Source organism: Ischnura elegans, chromosome 2 (assembly GCF_921293095.1).
Source record: "Ischnura elegans chromosome 2, ioIscEleg1.1, whole genome shotgun sequence".
NCBI lineage: Eukaryota > Metazoa > Arthropoda > Insecta > Odonata > Coenagrionidae > Ischnura > Ischnura elegans.
Window position 1 is genome coordinate 24,597,598 of NC_060247.1, and position 25,476 is coordinate 24,623,073.

At 46.3% G+C, this 25,476-nt stretch overlaps 1 protein-coding gene across 1 annotated transcript in view; it reads right to left on the minus strand.

Annotated features, from left to right (window-relative positions):
* Positions 1-25,476, minus strand: part of LOC124153482 (B-cell lymphoma/leukemia 11B) — a 210,715-nt gene that overhangs the window by 49,652 nt on the left and 135,587 nt on the right. The window contains exon 3 of the mRNA XM_046526671.1: positions 15,894-16,631. Coding sequence (XP_046382627.1) covers positions 15,894-16,631 — 738 coding nt within the window. The remainder of the gene's footprint in view (positions 1-15,893; positions 16,632-25,476) is intronic.

Genomic DNA, 25,476 nt, shown 5'->3' on the forward strand with positions numbered 1-25,476 from the left:
TTTGATGCTGCGTGTGAATAGACTTTTTCCCCGGCAACGAATGAATACCGGTTTGCGCGGTCTGGATTGAAGAATTTCGTGAAATGCGTATTCATAAGCCACCCACAAGAAGGACAGAGAAAGCCATGTGCCCTTGCCTCGGCTTGAGGAAATAATTTTTAAGCGGTGCAACCCCGGGGAACGAACTGATTTGCGATTCCCCAAGTAAGAAGAGACTTGTACGACAAGCCAGGACGCCTTTAATTATTGCACGGAGGAAAAGTTAATCAAAGATACGGGTGACAGGTGATCATTATCCCAATCGTACGGATAAAATTATTTGCAGAACTATGGATATAAAATACTTTAAAAAAATTAGTTCGAAATGAAATAGCAGCGAACTCTCTCCGGCCAGTCAGCCCAGATGCACATTCGCCCATTCGAGGATGGTTGAACTCGGCTGAAGAAGGCGAATGAACTAATGACGCGAGAATGGCCGTGAGACTACCAAGGAATGCTAGAACTATCCCTCACCCATTCTTTACACCGATCTGCACTTCATGAACGTGACGGAGCTCACACCTCACGGGATTAATGCTCGCCCATGGACGGAGAAAGAGAACTGATGGGACTCTATTCTCGCTGAAATGGGAACGACCCACGCCTCGTTAAGCAATGGGAACCGTAGATCCGCGGCCGCGTCCACGCTGACACGTCGGGCAAGAAAGAAATGAGGACGATGGGAAAATTGTGACAAATCAACGCGGGACGGGATGAGCGACGGAGGACATCCATAAGGAACTCGCCGCACGTAAAGACGGCGGTGCGGCGGCCAGCAGGTTGAAGGAGGAGAAGAGGCTCAAAAGGGTTGTTATGGGGGTGGGCAAGGCGGAAACAGGCGTGGGCCCGTACGGAGAGCGGGTGAACTATGCGGGCTGACACGGTGCTAACGCAAAGCGACACCCGAGGTCGACGTTTTGGGACGAGCGGGCTGGGGCGAGGTTGATTCCGTGGGGGGGGGGGGGGGGAGACATTTACACAGGTGCGGGGACAAACGGAATGAAGCGGCCGCGCGGGGGAGGGGGGGGGTAGGATAAGAGCCCACCTGATGTGGGAGATTAATCAGTTGCGCGGAGTCCGAGGGGAGTGGGAGAGGAAAGGAAGAGATATTGTGGGTGACGGCGAGGACGATTGGGTCGAGGAAGTTTCCGTATAGGAAAGAAGAGAGAAATGGAGATGACCGACGAAGAAAGAGGGAGTGAGAGAAGGGAGTGGACGGGCAGCAGAACATTCAGAGCGGACCAGAAATTAATGAGACATATCCGGCGGAGCTAATCCTATGATGGTATAACATAAGAGTGACATATTGGTCAAAAATCCAAGGGTATGGTGCATGACGTAGTGACTTCACGGCAGAAGGAGAGCGACTCAAGCCGAGGGGAAGATGGAAGGGGCCTCACGTCTACCGTGAGTCTAAGCGATCATGTGGACAGGAATCTAACATGTGACTTTTAAAAAAATTACGAATTTCATAAACGAGATGGTGAGATGAAAACAATAGACGAAGGAGATGTTATACTTGGAACAAGTTAAAAAGAACAGTGTAGAATTGAAATGATTGGGTTAAATGGTAATTAACTGGAGATTTGAGTCAAATTGGTGATCTCTAAAATTTAGAAACGAAATCAACGATACAGAGTAATATAAATGTTTTGTAGATAATGACCATTCCGGTCCTGATGATTGATTAAAATATCCCCAAGAGGATATTATCCAAAGCAGACCATTGTAAAAAAGCGGGGCCATTGGACAGCAAGAAAGCTTGAGAAGCTGTGGAAACACCTTGTGGGATGAGACGGCATGGTCGCAGATAAAGGAGGAGCAAAGTGACGTCTCCACCCCGAACAGAAAAATGGCCCCGCGGTGTCGTCGCCATTTGTCACGTAGGTCTTGACGTCCGCGGACGACGATTCATTTGTTTCCGAAAAGCCCACGCGAGGGCACACGGGGATGAACTGCGGACAGGGATGTTGCCAGCGGCGAGCGCGTGCTCCTAACTGGAACGTGTGTGACACACTGCATTGCAATAAAATTAGTCCCACTCGGCCACATTTTCACTGACGACCTTCCTAAAGAAATATATATATATATATATAGTTCTTATCGACAAAGCACGGCATCGGAGTAAAAAAAAAATATATTTTATTCGTTTTCAAGTAACGTTTAGAAAGGAAAAAAATACCGCCAACCAATTTTCAATTACCGTTAAAAAGTCCTAAAATTAAAACGATGTAAAAGACAACCTTTGTAAATATTTTTATCAATTAAAACACAGAAAAATGTATAAATTCCCCTTAAAAACTGGACGAGAATTGCGCGGTAAATTTCAACTAATTAAGAAGAAAAAAGTCACTGACCATAAATGACCCCATGTCAAAAACGAGCTCAAAGAAAATGAACACGCCGCTTTAATAAGGGCGTGCATCTAATTTGGCCACTTCCTAAGCCGATGAATTTACAACTCTCCCCTCGGGGCAGCTGAGGAGATGAAGGGACGGGAGCTTTGCCAATAACTCATTACGCTTACGAGAGGGAAGGAAGCGTGCGAACTCCTGTCTCTCTCTTTCTTTGAGCGTTGGCATCTGAAGAAAGCAAACAAAATGAGCTCGACTCGCTGGACGCTCGGGCAAAGGTGGAAAGAGATGAAGAATTAAGAGCGGGACGGAAAAGGACGAGCGGCGCGGTGGATCACGCGGGGGGAGGAGGGTAGGAGACGCGCTTGGAAAATAAGACGTCCGCCTGCAACAGTCGGAACAGAACCCGCGGGCGATCCCACCGCAATCGCCATGCTGCTCACGGTGATCGTGGGCTCGGGGAAACGCGCGAAGTTAACCTCGGAAGGAGGAACAAAAAGAGAAGCAAAAGCCACGAGTGCCTTTTACGTTGCCCTGCACTGGAAAAACCTAAAGAATGCTGGTACTAACATTCGGAAAATGAGCCTGTGCCTGTCGTATTGATTATTCCTATCTCGCGATAAATGGGCACGTGCATGTTTTCGACAATTTTTTCACATCCTCATACTGACCAATTTTAAAGGCCGATAGGAAGAAATCAAGCAATGAGAGCGAAGCTATTTTACATATCGCGTAAACGAAAGCTTAACTTACCCCAACTAGAATGCCCAAGATCCCAAGCAAGCAAGCTTCATAGTAAGAGGAAATTAAATTTATTACTCGAGAGAATACGATACGCGAAAATAAAGAATATTTCACAAACCCCTCACACAACCCCTTATCTGCGATCTGTCGTTAATAAAACATCGCGCATGCATGAATATTCGCGTAAATTTAGTATCACAATCTTGGTGCGATTTTACACGAAAGACAGCGTGAAAACTTGAGAATTAAAAATGCAGAGAGGAAAAGGAGTCGCTTAGCCGATAAAGGGATCACTACCGGTGGACGGGACGATGGAGAAAAGGGCATCGTACCTGATGAATCGATAGCATCGGAGGAGGAGAAGGTGGATCGCATAAATTAAGGGAAACAAAGGAAGAGGAGAGAGCGTTCGACGGAGGCTTAAGGAGAGGCGGAAGGCTCTCGAGTGTCGGGGAGAGAGCAGACGGTGCTTCTCTTCCGGGAACACAACGAAGCAAGGAGGAGCAAAGAGGCAGCGATCTCTCGCGCATAAGTCCGGTGGCCGACGTGGGGAAGACATTACTTTTTCTCCCTTCGGGCGCTAGAGGAGGCAGAGGAGAGTTAGCTTTGAGGAGTTGTGGGCTGAGTGGGAAAGAGTTACCGTTGGGTGTCTCAACCAGGTGAGGAGCAGGAGGGGGGAAGACCTGGGCGATATCTAAAATTTTACGTTCTGTAAAACTTATCAATTAAGTTTTATCACTCGCTATAAAATAGCGATAGCCACGGCAATGGTGATGAAAAGACAACGCGAGAGGACAGACAATGTGACAAAGGATAATATAATTTTTTCGTAGATTCTCAAAACTCAATGACTCTATCCTACTCGCGATATTTTATAATACCGCTATGCTTGACGATAATCTCGCCCACGCCGACGTAGGAGCCACTCGCCTCTGTTTCACCTCTCCCCCTCTTTTTAACTACTGCGCCCATCTCCCACCGTATTTTCGCATCACCGTGGAAGCGAGGCGATGAAATAGCTGAGATTCCTTCGACATGATTAATTGGCGGAAATGAAGGACGTTAAAATTCGGACAGCCGTCGCCCTCTCCACCGCTTTGACGTCCGGCTCCCTCCCTAAAGGCTTAAATCGTACTCATAACGATTTTGGCAACGATGAAAAGAGTATGAATAATTAATTTCGAGGGTGCCTGAAAAAATGATTAGCGTATAATTGCCCCTTTTAAGAAGGGCTCTCCAGCCACCGTCGATCGTGCTTCTCGAGCCACTGAAATTAATAGCTACACATAACATGCGTCTGGGTGTGGTATTTACTAGATTTGCTTGTCCGATACCGTTCTTCATAAAAAAAGGGAAAGCAAAACCATTCTTAGTGTGTAAAAAATAATTCCTGCTTGTTAGAGCGTGAATTTAACGCGTTATGGAAAATAATTCCTTAGTTAAAATACTGAACCTAACGAAAAAGGAAAACTGCGTAAAATAAATTGATTTGTGATGGCTTGATTACATTTCTAAAACGACTGATGCATCGAGATCATCAGTTAATTTCCAATGAAACAATTGATTTTTTTGCTAAATTCCACACCGATGAAACGAAAAATTTCGTATCTTAAAATATGTCACTATAGTAGGCGGGACAAACATTTATTTCAGTCGCGTAGGGAACCACAAACCACTATTAAGTGTTGTTTTTATTATTATGCATATTTTAATATTTATTTTTATATTATATTTTTACATTACTGCATATTTTATTCAACCATGGGGCAAAACATAAAACACATCTTCCCAGTTTAACAGTTTGCCTCAATAAAACTTAAAAGCGCAATGTACCAAACATAAAGAAAGGCGAAAGAAACATAGATCAAGGCAAAGAGATCGGTGACTCTTGTGAAGACATCATCGGGAAGGAGGGTGTCAGTAAACCTGGAGGCGGGGAGCCAACTGTAGATTTAGGAAGCAAGAGAGGAAGGTGAGGAGAGCTGCGGGCGAAAGGTGTAGCATAGCGGGAGATGGGCGGCGGAGGCAGGAATCTGGGGTGAGGGAGGGGCAGATAAAATAAGTGGAGGGGGAGGAGAAGAGATACACGCGGAAAACGGCGGAGGCACCTGCCGGCCACCGCCACATGCGGGTAATGAGGAAGGCACGAGTGGGAGGGGGCGGTATTGGGGGGGGGGACGAGGAAGGGAATAAATGAAAATATTTTTTCGCCTCTTTTTTTAACATCAGTAGTGGGTAGCGGGAGTGTAAACCACCTCTCACACCCCGTTTCACCGTTTCGGCGCCAACCAATTGTAATTTACCAAGAGAAAGTAACCGGTATTGTCAGTTACGGAATCCTTTTCTTATAAGTTGTAATCACTAATAGCTGCCTATTGATTTAGTACGGTAGCAACCGCCGTTACTTTCGTTCAAACGTTTTGACAATGCCCCAAACGGAAATTACTGGACATCTAACATGTAATTTTCAACTCGCAGAATTATGAAATAGCCAATGCATATTTACACTTTTATTGATACACATATTTATCTCGTTGATGTAATGATTATTTTGGATAATAATTTGTAACTAATGGTTTCATTTTTTAATGCAACGATTTCAAGGCAAATTGAGGGGATGGATTCCAAATGGTTCAGATAGTCACGCCCCTGTTTCTGGCGCTCACTCCCGTGTATGCCCCGCAGGTGTGTGTACGAAAAAGAAGTTCTCCCCCACACAACACCTACGCACACGACGAATGTGTGTACAAATACATCGCACACGCAAACACTCTCCTCCACGCCTCATTTCGGCATCGCACCCTTTTTCCCTCATCCCTCTCTCCTTTGGTATCCTCCCAACTCTGAACTCTATAAAAAAGCAGATGTTCCATTTAGTTAGCCATCCCTCACCCCCCACCCAAACATACGAGCCCCCCCACCCCCTCCGGCACTCCAACCGCCGCGTCCCGTATTTACTAGCGGCCGCTACATTGTCTTTATCTCTCATCCTCTGCCTCACACCACTTGTCTCCACTTTCTTTCCAGCCTAATCTTTCGCCTTACCCTGATCTCTCTTCATTCCCAGGATAAACAGGAGTTAAATAAATTAGCTTCTCTTCATTCAAAAAATCAATTAAGCAAAATATCAAAAGCATATTTCGCATCAACCATAGCATCACCGCCTCTTAACACCCACAGCATGACATCACAATTACTATTCTTTATGTTGCTCATTTTACGTAGGGTCCTCAATTTTGAGGAATGATTCTAACTCTCTCTTTCGTTTTTGAAATACTTACCTCACTACCTACTAATGCTTAGATTGACAAACTCACAAGTAATTTAGTAACTATGACTAAAATTATTACCAAAAGTAATTTTTTAAAATCTTAATCTCCCAGAAAGCAGAAGGAAAGCAATCGGAGGCGTCTTAATCACAAAATCCTCTTTTCGACCGCCCGTGACCCTCACCAAACGAACATTGGATGGCGCTACCACTATCCCTCACACCGCCATCCCGCCCCACAATTTCCTGCTCAGATGCGAGCTAATCTGTCCTCCTCCAAGCCACTCCACACTGCTCCATTAAGCGACCAATTATGCAGGTAGCAGGACTTCGGGGAAAGGGCGAATAGGTGAGCGTAGAGAAGAAGGCTTTACGATAAGAGCAGAGCAAGGCAGCGGGTACTTGTTTTAACAAGATCCGAATAGTAAATGGGTTAACTAATAGGATGCGATACAATACATAAGGACAAAAGCTGAAATTAGAGCGACAAGAAACATCGACATCACGGAAATCCTCTTCGGCATCAGCAGAAATGAAGAAGACCGAGATCGGAATAACGGATTCGCATGCGAGTGGGGGGCGTTTAAATACGTACGGAGAGCCCTTGCTGTCGAGCAAGGTGGGAAGTTGAGATATCGCCCGTAACCCGGATTGGTGGTTTACAAGTTGGCCTCTTCTCCGACGTGATTAGCATCGCGAGAAGACGAATAAGTTTCTAGGCGACAACGGGTACGTCTGTTGAGTGTTTTTCGCCGAAAGGGTGAAGCGGAAACTGTGGGAGGGGGAACGCCGGTCGGAGTAGTGAAGGGATGGGGGGGGGGGTCTTTAATAGCCTGCGCGCGTGTTAGCAAATCTCCGGCGAATAAATTAGCGACGGAATTGGGAAGGGAGCGAGCGCGCACCTACAGAAAAAGCCCAGGTGTTTGGCGTTTTGCGGGAAGATTACGACCGCTTTATTCAGCGATAAGAGTTGCGGATAATGCATTGCCATTACTGTGTTGATCCGGCGGTGACGGTTAAAACGATGTTATTTTAACTCGTTGAAAATACCGATCCACGAGAAAATCCCGTGGAAAGACACCATCAGATCGGAAGACAATAACCGAACGTTGTCTCTCTTTCTCTCCACGGAAATTCTGAGTAAGTTTTTGCGCGATCGACAACCTTGACACGAGTGTAACGCCGGTCCCATCGCTCATTATCAAGTTTTATTTTTTGTGAGGTTGTTTAAAGCCCGGAATACCCGTCAAAAAGCTGAAAGGCATGGAAGTGGTGAAAGCTACGAAGGGAGTGTAGCAAGTCAAAGTACACTGTGATGTTTGGAGAGAGTATGATCGCGTGCATTAAAAGCATGCATCACTACAGTCAGAAACGGCGGTCAATGATGAATACCAACAACCCTTCGGAGTGTCTCCGGATAGTTGTTTCTAGCTAGACACGGGAAACGTTTCCGCGGAAAAATAGAAGCGCACGCGGAATCGTGAACAGCTACTCCATTATCATCATCTGTGTACAGAGAATCATGCACGAAAAATGCGATCTGCCGAAAAGAAAAAAATGCTACAATGTTACCACGGTTTGACACTACCGATGACATGTTGCGACCTCGAGTTTCGTACTAAAGCTGTATTCAAACTCGACAATTTATCAACCATACCTTCAATTGAGCAATATTAACAGTAAAATTCCAAATGAGGGTGTGGAGTATCATAGAACAGTTAGAAGATAATGTCGAAATTAATCGATTATTTTCACCGCAGGCCATATTCTTCATAATCACATCCTCCTGGCATCAGATTTTTTAATCTTAATCCAAAGAAATGCCGTTAACTAACACATGAATTTTCTCCGCTCCTCTCCCAACTCTCCGCCCTACCAGTCCCGGCCATCCCACCCCCTTCTTTTCCCAATCCTTCTAATCCTCCCGCATCACCTCTCTCCCTCACTCCAGCACGTTCCATGCCTTGTGAATGCCACGCACCCCTCCCTCAAACGAGAAAAATATGCGCAGGAGGGGATGAAAAAAATATTTGGTAGAGAGAGAACCCCCCTGTGCGAGGTAGGCGGCAGGGGGCGGGGGGGACGGAGAAGGAGGCTGCTGAAAGGAAATGAATTTTTTGAAAGAAAGGCGACAGAAATCGCCATCTCCCTTGGAGCGTCCCAGCCGACTCGAAACAATCAGCTATCGTCCCCACACCCTAGAACCGCACACGTATAACTCCCCTAAGCAGGCAGCCTTCCTCCTAAGCGACCACTCGAAACCCACGGTCGCCCTTCCCACCACGATGATCATTGCGTCTTCTTCTTTTACAAAGAAAAAAATGGAACCGAAGAGGGGTGCAAGAAAAAAGGACAGACGCGTATCTCTTACTGCCCACCCCTCGCGACCGAAGCGCAGTACAAATCCCCCATCCAGCTCCGCCTCTTTTTATCTCACCCTTATTTCCGTCACCATCCTCAGATTTTTCTCTCTCCGTAGCCCCCTTACCCCTCTTGTAGTATCCCTCATTTGAATTCCGAACCAAATTACCATCCCCAATCCCGTCCTCTGGAAAACTTGCGTTCTACAATAATTTCCAGAATGTTTTTCAGTGATTATAAGACATTTTTGGAATTTGACATACATTTAAATCGTAAAATGAAAATAGAGCTAAGATTAGAAATATAACAAAGTTCAACGATACCAAAAATAATCTTTCTAGTTGATGGATAGACTCATTCCTGTCTGCGTCACTAATATTTAATTTATTTGCATCGGCATACGACGTGTACTTTCTTTCCTTTACATAAACGTATGGGTTTAAGTTTTCAAACACGCTACTTCTTCCAATACCAATGGATACATTTAAATCAAGATTTCTACCCTGTTTTTATCTCACCGTTATATCCGTCACCATCCTCAGCTCCTCTCTCTCGCCAGCTCTTCACCCCGCTAGCCTCCCCCTTCATTTGAATGCTGGACCGATCCGACACCCCCTCCTCACCATCCTCTCCTTATCACCCCCTCTTTTCCACCCCCTTCAGCCAGCTCTTCCGCCCGCCTCCACTACTTATCCCTCTCTTCCTGCGACACCATCCTTCTCTGTCCTTCCACACTCCACTCTCCCTCCCTCCGGTCATCCACTTTTTAATTCCGAGGGGCACTCCACACTCTGGCCAGTCCCTAGCGTTCCCTGACTAGTCCCTTCGTTCGACACGGCCGAGGCGTTGAAGCAAAGATGACCTTTTCCATTTAGTTCGGAAAACACGTAAAACGGAGCTATTCTCCCATGAAATAACATCATGGAACAACATAATAGCATGATTTCCCCACAGCAAACAATTACAAGATTACTGATGTTGGTTTCAAGTATATATGAGTTTCAAGTAGTAATACAGGATCTAACACTATCGAGATAACTAACGCTTTCACTGAGAACGATTCTTGGATATCTTTATCTTATCTAATGTCTTTTCTATAATCTAAAATAAAGTTTCTGCCTAGGCACCTCCAAATTATCTGAGCTGACGACACCAATTCTGCTTTCAAAACCTGTTATTATTTTTTGAATTCTTCTATGTAGTCCGTGTTTACCTTATGCTTCTCCAATTTTTTTTGTTAACTTTGAAAACGCCAGGGAATAAGGAAGAACGGCGCACGATAAAAGCAGGCCATTGGATGCAATGGGGCACTTTGTAGGCGAGAGGGACCCAATTCCAGCTGGCGCCTGCGCTTTTCAGCAGTTGCGGTGAAACGAACGGGTTGTTTAAAGGAAAAATGCGGCTACTTCGAAGCTCTTGAGTGAGGACCATGAGGTATTATTAAACGACGAGCATATTATTAAAGCCGAGAAATTGCAATAAAACAGTTGTCCTGATAAATATAATAAAAAATTGAAAGACACACAGCAAAAAATGATGAACCACAGACTACCTTGGTATTTTCAGGAAAACATGCAGTCATTGAACTCTTAGTTACTAGCTGGCTTCCTATCCTCCAAAGCACAACTCCTCTAACATTTTTTTTGCCCATCCCTTGCGACTCATCACACACTATCCTCCATCCGCTAGAGCGTAGCCCGCATCGCAAACGACCCCACCCTCCCACGCACCACATCCTTTGACAAAAATCCCTCCCACCCTCCCCCGCCCTCCCCTTGCGTTGTCACGCCAAAAATCTACCCTCTTGCCGATAGCTGCCTGCTACACTTTGGTCATATAAACTGACTGAATCGAACAACCTTCCCCGTATATGTTTTGCTCGGTAACATACTATTATTTACCCCTGAGATACCAAAAATAAATATCTCTCGTGGATTTGAGATGGCGTGCAAGAAACTTAATGAATTCAGCCACGATTTAACATACAGAATACATTTCTTTAACTCCCAAAACGTCTATGAAATACCCATTCATTAAAACTCGCGCTTATTATCACAAGAAATCTATTTCACCATCGTATGTACATAATTTACACCTCAAAATGAAAAACAATTTTAAGTGACAAATTTTTTTGCACTGGCAGTAACTCACTGAGTAATGGGGAAGATTTCATCGGTCTTACGCAATGCTTTTTTTAGCCTCGAGGTTTTACCGTAAGAGAGGCCCTAATTCCCAAACAGCCGCAGGGCCAATGCAGGTGCGCAGGCGTGGGTAATTAGCAAGCCGCATCGGATTAAGACCGTGGGAAACGGTCGCACGTAAAAAACATTCCCTTGATTAGAGGTTAAGGACATCTTCGTAAGGGAGTTCAAATAAAAGAGGGGAGGAAACCATACCAATTAACGTAGCGACCGGCTAGGTAAAAACTAACGAATTACTGAAAGTGTTCGTTAAAATGGGTCAATGGAAACAACCGCTCCCGATAATCAATGGTCCTAAACAACATCCTCGAGCTTTTTAATATTGCTAGGACCAGAAGAATTTCAATACATTCTTACAGTAATGAAGAATCCCAAAGGGACAAGGAAATATTCAAAATAATCTTGAACCCTAACTACAAAACAAGTAGAATGCTCTCATAAATCAGCCGTTGAGGAAACAACCGTATGAGTGATAGCATCAAGTTAAATGGAGTTCGGCAAAGTCATTGTGCAACGGCCAAATGGGAACCAAAAACATTAGTTTCGATAAATGCTCAGCGACAGTGGTCGAAATAAAATTAAACAATTTCAACTCATGCTATACGACAAAAGGACTATTATGGGTTTCGACTGAAAAAATGCAGATCCATATCTAGTCAACCACAAACAATGAACGAAGAGAGATACCCAGTTTTCCGATAAATTTATCATCTCTAACCCCCTCACTACGGTCTTAATATCGAATAGAGATTTTCTCGGAAAGGACCTACACCGTCCGAGCATTCACCCACACAACGTCAGCAATACTTCGCTTACCTCGGCTTTCCCTTCCGCCCCGCTTCAACCTACTTCTACGACTCCCAAATCCTTCAATAGTCCGTCAAGAAAATCCACCCCTTTCTGATTCTCCCGCCTCAACCGGGCACAAACACGGCGGGCAAACACGCAAACAAAAGACGGCGTTGCAAGGGCGGGGGAAGGAGAAATGCGGGAGTCGGGGGACGAGTAGGAGATGGGATAAAATTCGGAAGGAGGAAGAAAGGAGAAGAAATAAATAAAGGGGGAGGCAAAGGAAAAACCAAAAGGTTGCATGCGTATGTAAAAGGAAGGAAAGAAACGGGAAGATAGAGAGCACAAGACGCGAGAGTATCTTGAATGCGAAAACAATGAGACAAAAACGCCTCCTATCCCGTCCCCGCCTTACGACGTCTTATAAATAAAATTAAAAACAGATCGCAGGGGGTGGGGAGTAAACAAACGAGTGGGGAGGGGGATCACGGAAAGAAATGTATGTCGCATTAAGACCTCGAAAGATACGAAGCAAAATATTCACCCGCACAGGCCAGCGGAATCTCATGCATAATTCCGACTACATTCCTCCACTGCATTTATATTTGTCTTCTTCTAAGTAGCCCACTTTTTTCCTCCGCAAGAATATCACCAGCGACAACTGAAAGAAATGATAACTAAATCCACACCCATGAAGTGTCCGTATGCTACCTTTGATCTCGATAGCATCGGTCAGCTGGGCCGACCGAGAGGTAATTTAAAATTTGTCGCCCAGGAGGTGTTCGTAATTGTAATGCGCAACGCAGATAAATTGAAGGTCTTACCCCGTCTCGATAATGGCTGCGATCGACAGATACCAAAACCAGTGTGAGGCAGGAAAAAAAGCTGTCTTACGGCAGATGGACTGGACGATGGCTACATCGTCCCACGGGAATGGCCGTAAATTACGAACAGGATTGGCTTGGCCTTAAACAGTCCTATAATGAGAGTCCATTTCTTCGGACTTAAAGGTGGACCACCGCGAGTGGGACCGGGAAATGAAGCGCCAATCGAGGGGTTGGATGCTGGCACTAAACGGCTAACGCTTCGCGGGCAATCAAAAAACGATAAAATACCGAACTCATAAAAATTAACCCCGACATATATGCCTTTCTAAAGGGGGAGATAATTTATTGCAGAAGATTTATTGGTAAGCAATTCAAAGAAAATTACCGTTATAAAAACTTGGGAATATAAAGGTTACATTTTAAGACAACGCAGCTGAATTTTTCGAGGAGAAAAAAATACGAATCTATCTAAAGGAACATATTTAGTCGTCACTCTGAAGATTGATTAATAGTATTTTTTGGAATATTTCCCAAATGCAACTAGTTACCCCCACGGGAAATTCTAGAAAATTCAAGTAAACAAAATTATTTGTAGTGGCATCCGTTAGAAAGATTTTCTTGCGAGATACATTGGCTAATTGTGAACTATCAATATGTGTAATTAGGATTTTTTTGCCTTTATTCCGCTTATTTGATCTAACTCAAACAAGAAACCAAGTTTGTTCCGTGAAACTTCAGAATGAACTTTCTTTCCAGAAATTCAAAATGGTCAACCCACGATTTTATTGGCCATCTATTTTTTTTCGTGATCTCTGTTGACGATCATGAAAAATACTACTGCAAATCCTTGAATAACTACCTCTACGGAAATGACTTACGAACTCCAAATATGAAATAATCCCTGATCTCATTGCCAAATTTGACTTCCTACTTAATAGTTACAATGCAGAGTGGTTTTCATCCCCGATTGGAGAGTTAAGGCAAATTACCATCACACAATATGGCACACTATGGCACTCGTTTTATTGTCCAGCAAGAGGACTTATCCTCATCTAAACGATCTACAAATACATAAAGAGAACATTACATAGTGTGCCGCAAGTGATTCAAAAGCAAGTACTTTGACGGTGGCCGTCGGCCATAGGTTAAGGACGTCTACCCAAGTATGTTATGCACATTTTGGTCAGCGAGGTGATAACTACTCTCATCCACTGTAATTCGATGTGTAGCAGACTCCCCAGCAGCCAATGGCTTCATCCATTTACCACTCTTACGATGAGCCTTGTGGGGCCCCTGAAGGAACTCCTCTTTCCATTTCCTCCCCACACCACCACTACCACCGGGCAGACGAAACCTCCGCGAGCTTACCCCGAAGGCCAGCAGGTGGCACAGCAATCCGATTGGCATCTTCCGAAGGCCGGTGCGGGGAGATGGGAGTGGGGGGGGGAGGGGCAGCGGTGATGAGAGAAGAGCAGGAGGGGGTGGGGAAGCTTACGAAAAATAGACAAATGAAGAGAGAAGGAGAGGGGAAGAAAACATTGGCGATAGCAAAAAAGTGTGTGGCGGAGTCGTGGGGTGGAGAACACATGTTCAGTAATAAGGGACGCGGCATAAAATGAGAACGGAGAAATATCAAAGGGTCCAGATAGCGTTGCAGTCGGCTCGTGCTCGAGCGCACAAATCTAACCGGCCGACGTGCAGATAACCAGAGTGCTCGGCATAGATTAAATAGAACACTAATTAACACCCTCCCAGGGAAAATAAAGAATCCGTTTCAAACTCAAGTCCCGCTACCTAATGAATTGTGATACCTCTCGTGACAATTGCTTGATGGCAGCAAAGGCAAGGAACTAACTCTTCGAAGATATGCATCGAAAATTCAGAAAATTCATTTCAGGGAGATGCAACACATTATTTTTTTTAAATGAATGAAGAAACTAGCCGACTCGGTTGGCGATTCGCCAGGTATTCCTATGGTCAGGGGAGAGAACGGAAATGGCCACTTGAAGGGATGCCGACTCGCGGAAACTGAAAATTGATTGTGATTAGACAGGGACGGCAGCGACGGAAAATACAAGGGGCAAGCAAGAGAAAGAGGGGATAAGAACGGCGTGGCGAAGAAGTGCAGCTGAGGTTTCACGAAGGTAAGACGTAACTCTTCAAGGGAAAGCGAGAGGCGGGAGGGAGGAAAAATGTGGCAAAAAAAAAAACGACTAATGAGTACTGAAGGGCCGATTGAAGAACTGCTCGCACGTTTCAAACATTCCCGATCAAGATGCGATGATTAAATGGAATTTAATTTTCCTCTCGCAGTTATTATACCGTGGCGACCATCGATTTATCTCGATAATCATCCGCCTTAAAAACCCATGTTATTAGTGACTGAGAGGAGAGCTCCAAGGAGACTAAATTACAGTATTCCCTTTCAGCGGCAGACGGTTGGCGGCTTCGAAATCACTTTAGGGGGCGAGTAAGGGAAATGCATATCTCCCCTCCATTTTAGCCTCGAGAAGAAATCATGTGAGTTCTGACCACTATTAACTAAAAATCATTCGTGGAGGTATCTCGTAACAAGACCCTTCGAAATTATTCAATGAAATACTCACAATTTTTTAAAATGTTATGGACAATACCTCATTCATTTAAATATGTATATCATCTAATATAAAAGCTAATATGAGATTCCAACGATTAATTAAAGACGATAATAGCCTGCGGATAACTGAAGCCACTAGCGCTATTTTTTGAAACCTCCTAACTTATAACAACATACATGACAATGGAAGCCGAGGGAGAAATGTTTTCTCGAGTGCGCATGTTATCTAACAGAGCTTTAACGGAAAAACTCACACTATTAACGTTAAGTAGAAAACGGATTTTCCTCAAAATACATATCTATTCCAATAATAGCCTATCCATAGACACTCTCAAGAGTGTAAATGAAGTGAATCCAAAAGAGCACTAATGGAAAACTGCTAAAAATCCACATCAGTGGCCTGAGCTACATGTTTCTTCTCCGATTATAAACTCTCAAAAGTCAATCAAATTTGGAAATGACATACCCTAAACCTGTTTTTGATGTTTATTTTGGAAATCATTAGAAATAGGCAATAGGTTTTTTCGAAACGAATTTTGTCTGGCTAACTATTGCGAGATCCAAAGAGGATTACGGCACTATTTATTTGATCCAACAGGGAGGGGATTCTGTTGATATATCAGAGGCAACATTTCAGGTTCGAAATTAATCGGCATTTGGATATTCAATGATAAATTCAGAGGGATATTAGGGATGCTAATAGTAGGCACTCACCTGAGTTGGTGGTGTTGGACTCCGCGTCGACCACGTCCACCCTCGACTCGAGCCTCTCCTGCTTTATTCTAGGGGTGACCCTCGCGTCGTCCGCGCTGTCGCTCGCCTCCCGCTTGCTCCCGCTGCTGCTACTGCTGCTCCCGGGCGTGCCGCTTCCGTTGGCGGCCGCCGCGGCCGCAGCCGCCGCCACCTCGGCCAGGAGCCGCGGCGAGAGCTGCGGAGACTGGGGCGAAGACGTCGAGGAGGCGGAGGAGTGGTGGTGGTTGGAGGACGGGGTGCCCGAGGGGGCGGCCGCGCTGCCCCCGGGAGTCAGGGGAGCGGGCGGGGGCGTGCACGGGGGCCTTCCAGAGGCATCTTCGTCACCTGCCTCCGCCGCGGCCGCGCCACCGCCTAGCCGCTCCTCGGCCGCCGACGGAGAGGAGGAGGAAGACGAGGATGCAGAAGCTGCGTTGGGCGCGGAGGACTTCTTGGCGGAGATGGGCGCGGAGATGCTGGGGCGGCGGGCGTTGACGAGCAGGGCCTGCTGCGGGGCCGGGCCCTCGTCGCTGTCGCCCTCTTCCTCGTCGTCCCTCCGCCGCCGGTGGTGGTTATTGTGCAGGTGATTCGAGTGCGAGTCGTAGTTTTCCTTATTGCAAGCGAGCACTTTGTGCTGGATGAACTTGACAATGTCGGAGAGGGCGAAAGGCTTCTGGCAAACGCCGCACGTAAGGATGTCCTGGGAGGACACTTCCGCCTCCGCTGAAATGAGATGAGGAGAGGACAATTTAGCCAAGGCATTAGACGTGCGAAAGCATTCCTAAAGACATGCGATTAAAACGTGTGGTAGGAATGAAGTATTATGGACATAAATATTCTAAAATAAAAAAATACGTTTTAAAGTAAATTGTAAGAAAGTTGTAAAAAAAAGTGGCTGATCTCCAGTAATCGCGACAGAATATTATTATTTTCAATGTATTGGCTTACCTTCTATTCAGACCATAAAATATTTTTTATAGCTTGAAACATGGTATGTGATCATTTCCCCAATCACGTTTACCGCTTATTGAATTGAAGGTCGTAAATTCGAATGAGGCAGCAAAGCTGTCATTTTTTTCTAACCCAGGCGCATATAAAAAAGGCTGTAAAACGAGAAGAATGGCAAAACAGACCGCCGCGAGGGCAAAAAGGGGGGAAAAGTGCGAAATACTCGGACCAAATAAAAACGGGGCCCCAATCTCATGAGCGTAATACCCAAAGGGAGGAATACAACATAAGAGGACGGGGAGGAGGAGGAGAGTTTGCGGGAAGAGAAGACGCGTTGTTCCGGGGGTGGGGGGTCAGCGGAGCCGGGAGGTGGCCAAGAGAAGATGCTCTTTCGCTCCAAGGGGACCGACCGCAGGCAGGTGGGGACCTCCTGATGGGGTTGGGTTGGGGAGCGGGGAAGGTTTTTAGGGAAGGCGGCGGCCGGCGGCCAAAGGGGGGCGGAGGAGTGAGGAGGCCACAACTGCCCCCGAGGTTTCCACGACAACCCAAGAAAGTGGGTGGGGCCGGCGGGGGAAGGGGTACCCCTACAGGCATTGATCGCAAAAGGGGGCGGCAGCTGATGCCATGGGGAGGAGGAAGGGGGAGGGATCCTTACACCCTGTCCCCTGCACCACTACTCCCACCCTCACTAACACACAACTCGGCAAAAACCCCTTTTTCCCCGGGAAAAATAAGGGTAGAGAGAGAGAGAGGGAGATGCGAAAGGGAGGGAAAGAGAAAGAAATAGAGGATGCGGCTATTTCCGCTGTTTCCAGCAGGGGTCCTCCGCTTCCCCTGCGGACCCTGGCTGCTGGTCCTCTCCGACCCCCGCCTCTCCCTCCATATCCTTGTAGCCCCTCCCACGCCCTGCGTTTTCTCATTCCGGAGGAGTACGGCACCGTCCATTGCTTTTTCGCCTTTCCATGGAATCCCACCCTCCCCCCCCCTCCTTCCCTCTCCGAGGGAAAACGGAAACTTTTTCCGCGCACATTTCTTTGGCCTCTCCAGCCCTCTCCCACCGCAAATATAACATTTAAACCGAGTACCCAGGCAACACAGAGATACGGAGGGTAAAAATTAAAATAAAAAATATTTGAGGAGCATTCACGAAAATCAATGTAGGGAAAACTATATGGAATAAAAATAATATGACAAGAATTTAAATTCAATAAAAACGCATAAGACTTACCACAATTCTTTATCGACAAAAAAAATAACAAATGGAGGTTAGACGTCCATTTTATTAAATTTCATCTACGGGATGTAGTATCGGACGGTTAAAGAGCTTTACAGCGCTCGCCAACTTCACAGAATATTTTTGACAACGAGAAGAGGGAAACAAATAAAAAGAAACAATCGCCAAGGAAAAAAGAAGAGAAATGCGGTCAAAGAATAGACTCTAGTCGAACGACACTCGATAACTGTTGTTTTTTGTCGCGGTCCAAAACGACGAGGAGGTTTTTATTACTGCGGTGCGCCCAGGTCTTTCGGGAGAGCCGGCAAAAGACGTGGAGAAACAAAAGAAAAACAGCACGGCGGACTGCGGCGGCGAGGTAGAAGGGATAGAGGTTGCCCCAAGAGTCCGATCCGACGTTAAAAATTTCGCAACGCCACTCGCGTCGTTGGGGGCGGTGGAAACGGCAATTCCCCCGCCCCCCGGTGCCGTATCGCCCCCTCTTCCACTCCGCCCCACAACGTCTCCACCTCCGGACACCGCACCCGCGGCTTTAGAACAACGCCTCGGGGACGATGCCCGAGAGAGAAAAGGTGCACAGAAATGCTCGACTCTTACGTCTCTGACTTGAAGCACAAGTAGCTAGTGGATACCCTTTGTGCCTGCGTGATGCAGTCAAAGCGGCTTTGCGGAGGAAAATGGCACCGAGTGCCTAGCCGCTGATTTATTAGCAACGGTATGAAAATATTATTCATAAGGAGAAACAATATTAAAAATAGCTGATGCATTATAATAGAATATAGGGAAAGCTTTATTGAAACAGAAAAAAATAGTTTTTCTCCACAAGATTATTAAAATAAAAACTACACTATTACCCAACCAAAACTAGATTCAGGGTCGAATATAATGGTGTTTTGTACTTTATCTAACAAAAATTAATGCATCAAAAATGCTACGGGTTGTGGCTGCGATAGGAAGGGCGCTGGAGGAAGGATGAAAGAAGGAACGAAAAGACCGCTAGCTCCAGAAACGAAAAAAAAAGCGGAGAAGGGACAAAAGGAGGGAAAAAAACACGCGCTCGGACGTGGGGGGTGGGGTGGGGGCGAGGGGAGAAATAAGAGTGGAGAATGACACGAGGCATGCGCAAGACGTGTTCTGGGCACAGAGATCGAGAGAGTGAGAAGAGCCATGGGGCAGGGTGGGGCGGGCGGTTGGCCGGCAGTGCGGGGGAGGGGCGAGGGGCTATTCCCGGGGAGTGGTCGAAGGGGTCAGCGGGAAATGACGGCGGCCGCCGAAGGGGTGTCGGAAGAAGGAAGAAAAGCGGGGGCGGGAGAGAGTGGGCAGTTGGGTTGGGTGGGCTCTCGGGGCGTGCGTTATGCGCCTCGCTCTGGCCATTGGTCAGTCTCTCTCTCTCTCCCCCGCGTGGTCAGTCCGAATGTGTGTGTGTGTCGGTGGTGGGGGGTAGCGGAATGGGTGTGGCATATGTGCGTGGGGGTGGCGAAAGGGGCTGGCTCGATTGGGAGAAAGGAGCGGACAGTGTGGCCGCCTGACCCTGCGTTCCATTTGCCATACTCGACGCTTGGAAGGGGGGAAACATACCAAGCGCCCAACCGCAGGCCGGGTGACGGATGCGGAGTGCGTGCCGCGAATAACATCCACGCTCCGTAATGGACGCTGCAGAGACGTGCACGAGCCGAGCAATCCTGGACGTAGAGAACGCTGCTGCCCACCGCCGACACCCTTGAACTTAAAAATATTCCCTCCAACCGCTTGAAATACTGAGTCACACTTCCGTCGCCAAATTAATTTTGAAATGCGCTACTAATTGGCTGATACGAATTCACGAAGGAATTAGCTACCGAATTATAAATGCTTAGTTAAAATATACATCAAAATATTACGTAGTGAAAATTAAATTTTCTTATAGATTATAGCAAAACTAACCATTTCACTTGCTGAAACGTAAGCCTTAAATTTGGCAGTTTTTGCGTATCTTACATGATTTAAAAATATGAATTTAAATCTAAATACGTCAATCCAAGCAAACAAACCCAAGAATAATTCTTAAAATCTCGGCCCGAGTCAATGCCTTCACCTACACTGCACCCTTCTTCTCCAAGTCGGATATATAACCCCCATATGAGCTATTGCACGCACGGACATAACGCGCGCCTCCACCGCCCTCACGCCCGAGATCCAGATTACGCCGCTTTCCTCCCCTCGGCAGAGCGAGTACTCTCGTCACCTGACCCACCCCGCAGCCTTACCCGTTCGGCCACACTTAAGAACTCCCGTATGGCGAAGCAGCGGAGAACAATGGTGGAGAGAGAGGATGGGACAAGACGGGAAGCACCCCGCTCTCTTTGTCCTGACCAAAGAAGATCAATAAGTCTCCAAAGTCCTGTGTCCCGTGCCACCATCGTTCCCTGCCCAGCCCCTCCGCCCCCGACCACACTCCCCGCCCCTCCACAGGCCCCGCGCATCACCTTGCCTGACCCCCAAAAACGCCTTCCTCCGCCTCCACTCTTTTCGGGGGCCTTGCTGCTGCGTCAAATCCCTTCCTGCTCCCCATCCGGTCACGGAAACCCCCATTTCCGAAAAAAATACCTTTCCTCCAGTTATTTTGACCAAATTTGTTTGCACGATTTCAGGTGCTTATCCTCTTACGATATACGAAAATTCAATAAGTTACAAATTTTCATGAAAAAGCACAAATTGGGTTCACGAGTATAAAAGTACTTCTGAATTATATTCTAGATGAAAACCATTTTCCCCATAAAATATTACAGCAGAAGTTTTGGTAAACTAACATATTTTTCTTATTATTATCAAACACTGCAACCGCTGGCTACATTAAAAACTAAATATTTTCTGTTTTTTTTTTCGTCCCCATACACCAACAAATCCGAGTATAAAAAATCCAAATACATGCTAAATGCACATTGAGGAATAATCTAGCGTATTTTATTGAAGAAAATTTCCAGTCTAATGTAATATCATTGAGCATAAAATATCTTATGGGAGGTCAAGCTACAGCTCTTTCACTTTAAATAGTTCAGCTCAGTTTTTTGCGTAAGAAACGCATTTTTTTAAACTTAAGAGCCTCCCTGAATGAGACGTAGAGCCGAGAAAAAACTCGAGGCTCTTAAAAGAAAAGGTCCGGCCGGTTTCTGCCCAATCTACATCTCCGCCACTACACCCTTGCGTCACGAGTGCTGCCGTCAGCAGCAGTCACACCCCTCGGGATACGAGCATATGTCGAAAAAATATAAAGGAGGAGAGAGGACCGCGTAGAGACAAAACGGTAGGAGTAATATAAGGATGGCAAGGGTGACTGGAGCGGGAGAAAAGAGCCGCACGTCTCCACGCACCGACATCAGATCTTCGGCGTCGAATATGATTCATGCGCGGGGCATAGCCGGCGTCCGTCCTTGACAAGCCTTCGCCACCCCCGAGTCCATTCATTGCAGAATTCCCCTTGCCCCCCCCCCCCCCCCACACATGGGATAGACGCTGCGTCGCCGTAACCCCATCTGCTGGGCCGCGTGCGCCACAGCGAGAGATAGGACATTAGAGAGAGAGAGAGGGGTCGGGGCAGAGGTGCAAAGGGGTCAGGCGGACAAATAGCCGGTGAGCAACCCTTTGGAGCAAATTGCGTCCACTGCCTTTTGCGCCACATAAAGACACCCGGGGGCCTCCCCCGCTGCACGGAACAATGGAGGGGGGCGGTCAGGAGAGGGTTGGAGTGTGGAGGTGATGAGCCACTGTGTGATCCTGAGGACGGGACGCGTCAGCACCAACAGTGTGGACAAATCAAAACTTTTTATTACTATCTAAAATCCAAATACCACCGATAAGGATTTCACGACACAAGGACGTATTGGACAGTGGAAAATAAGTATGACAGAATATGTCAAAACCAAGAATTGAAGAGGTGCAAAAAAAATTCTAACGAAAGAATATCTTTGGTCGCACTACCCACGCGAATCTTCAAAACAAATCATATTTTTTAATCAAATATTTGAGGTGATAGCAAGACGATAAATCGCAGTACTTTATTTGAAGGGTATTTGAATCGATAGAACAGAACTTGGAGCATAATCACGTTTATTAACCCACTCAACAATTCTTTTCCAAAGCAATCTTATCAGAGGCATCAGCTTCATATTGAACGAACTAATGATTCACACCTGTTTGCCAAAAATACCTCGTTATTTTAACCAATTATTGCCAATTATAAGCGTTTTTTTAGTTCTAAGACAAATTAGGTGCAAACGATAGTTTTGAAAAGAAAAAAACACGATATACTAACAGGGGGCTGAAAACTCCATTTATAATTAGTCCATCTCACTCAAGAGAATGGTATTAAATATTATCAAAGGGGGATGAAAGGCATCAGAAAACTTTCAAATAGAAATTTCGTAGAACCGCGTCACCCGCGAGCTTTTTTTCAGATCCCTCACGCTTTTAAGCCCAGAGAGCCCCTGAGGGGCTATTACCAGAGGACGAGTGCGTCACGACAGACAGACAGGACAACCACACAGAGCACAGGAGTGCGCGTATGAAAACGGGTACCACATTTCATTGAAACGTACCCCAGCATCCACTCTCCCCCGTCCCGTAAATGATACCTCGGCCGACGGTAACCCGATTGTAACTGGCTGCTCCACAATCAAAGACTTCATCACCACCCCCCATACTCCTTTTCCAATTTTCACAAAAACACTCATATGCGCGAGATCGCCATCGGCTCTGCCCATTAAGCGAGGCTACACCCCCCATGCATTTCATGAAACTACCCCCAAAAACTACCCCCTCGAAACCTTCATCTCAGGACCATAAAGAAGAGGTGGTTTGGGGCGGGTGGACTTATTCCCCCCCCCCCCCATACTATCCTTCACTCACCATCCTTTCAGAATATTCCCCTCTCCCTCAACAGTTTGGCCTCAAACTCTACCCCCACCCCCCAAAGTCCTCGCATGATACACACCACTTTGCACCCCCTGTAAAACCCGCTCATTGCACTCCTCCTAAAAACACCCCCATTAAGCGAGTTTGAACTATAGTGCACGCGAATGCAATGGGCCGCTCGCGCGACGAGAGCGCCTAGCCGCATTACGGACACAAAGGGAACTGTGAAGAGGAAAAGGGGTGGGTAAAGAGTTGGCGCGGGATGGGGGATGGACGCTTGGCCCTGGAGCTATGCGCTTCTGGCGCAAACATAAAGGGGGCACAATACACTGATTACGATACAATGGGAGGGAATATCCGCGGGAAACAAACCCCATTTTCAATGCGAACGCTTCATTATTTCTACATGAAGGGTCAACTTTCGCATCAGGCTCGGCTGGTATTCAATTACGGGGAGTGTTTAGGCGGAAGACCATTTCTTACGCTATTCCTAGCAGGGAGCTGCATCCTTAGACCTATATCAGGGCTTCCAATGACTGATAAATTAAGTGTTATCAAATTTTGCCACTGTACTTGTACTGAGGCATAATCTGCATGCCTATGATACAGGTGATCTAATCACGTGGGAAACTACGTATATCATGTGAATATAAAGCGTACTTTTAAGATTGGAATAATTTCTACCAGAGCCAAAAGTAAAACCTTAATGAACACTACGGCGTGGCATATTCTGAACGCTCAACCTTTCTGTTCCCGGCCTCGAGACCTCCTGAAAACAGGCAACCACTGTCGCTTGAAACCATCAGGAGGGCCAGATTTCGACCGTTTTGTCTTTAACGTCCCCAAGAGGAGACTTCACGCCCCCTGGATCAGCCACTGTCCGTGAACCCCCTAAACAATATAAGTACGCCCTGAAGGCAAGAGAGAGAGAGACAGAACGAATGGTGAGGGATGGATAAAAAATAATTTTTTTGTTCGAAAAATTTTCGAACGCGGTGAACCTTGCTCAACAACCCTTTCTTTCTGCCCCTCCCCCGTTTTCAGGAGACTGAAAAATCGAGAGAGAGAGAGAGAGCATTTAAAAGGGCGTCGGAGCGGGAGGAGAGTGGGGTAGGGAGGCTAAAAGAAGGGATTGGATAGCCATGGCGTCACGGCTACCCACCCCACGACAGGCGACCCAGCTGCCGTGCCCGACACTCCAAACACCAATGTCCCCTTCAATCTTACCACCTCCCCGTGGCTCGCTGCCCACACCACCCCCTTCTCATTCCTCCCCCCTCACCCCCATCCCCCCAACAACCACTCTCATCCACCCAGTCATCCATCCATTCCCCTTTTGCGCCGGGAAAAAAGTCCCGATGTCCCTAATGCCCGGAGTCGCCATCCTCGCCCCTCCCCTCTCCCTCGTCATCGTGACCGATTCGCACTTGCATCACATCCAAAAACCCTTCAGAGGAGGTCTCCCTTTCGCAGCCTATACACCCCCACGTGAAATCTCTCGGGCGCGGTACATACAATACGCCATTAAGGACGGGCGGATTGCGGCTCGTGGTGGCGATAGTGATTGCATCGCGGAGCGGAGGGATTATGCTGGAAGAGTGGTCGTGGTGAGTGAGAGGGCATGGCGAGCGAGAAGGATATTGAGAAAAAAAATGAGTTGCGAGGGAAAAAGGGTCGGGAGGAGAAATTCAGAGGGATTTCATGCTTTTTCGTGCCCTCTCACTCTCCTCCTACAGCGACTAGCAATGGATGCGGTGGATTACGAGTACTTCGGCAGAAAATAATAATGCATTAGGCACGATCACCAACGCTCATGACTTTGAGAAATCAAAGACACAAAATTAAAAAATATATATATTAATACAAATATTCAAAGGAAAAAGCTAAGAGAATTTAGGTGCACGTCAAAAATCACCATAAAGATGAAAGGACAAGAACGTATCATTTTCTGAAAATAGATGTGACACACCACAGAAAAATTCAATTGAGGAAGCTGCATGCAAAAGCAACGCGTGAAATGATATTATTCTATTCATTGAAATGTATATGTGTATAAATTCATTAAATATTATTATCAAAAACCACTAATTTCATCCGAGTTAATAATTTGATGCCATGTAAGATGGGTTACATCCAACTTTCGATAAATGATCCCAATAAAGAAACTCAAATTATAAAAGAGTCCAAGGTACCTGTTAAAAAATTTGAAAAGTGGAATTCTTATGGGTTCTTCTTCTGGAATTATGGAGGAGACGAGAAGAATGGGCAGAGGACCGTTTAATAATACGAGTGCAGGAAATAGAAGGCTGTTATGATGGAAGTAATGGGTGCAAGAAAGGAGCTTTGAAATGAGAACGAGGGTGCATAAGGACAAAAGGGAAGCGCGTTACACATATTACGAGCTCGCGCACTGTAGTAAGAGACCAAAGAATGGAATCAAAGGGCATAAGGAGAGGTAGGAGTCGAGAAATTTGCGGCAGTGGTCACCAACACAAA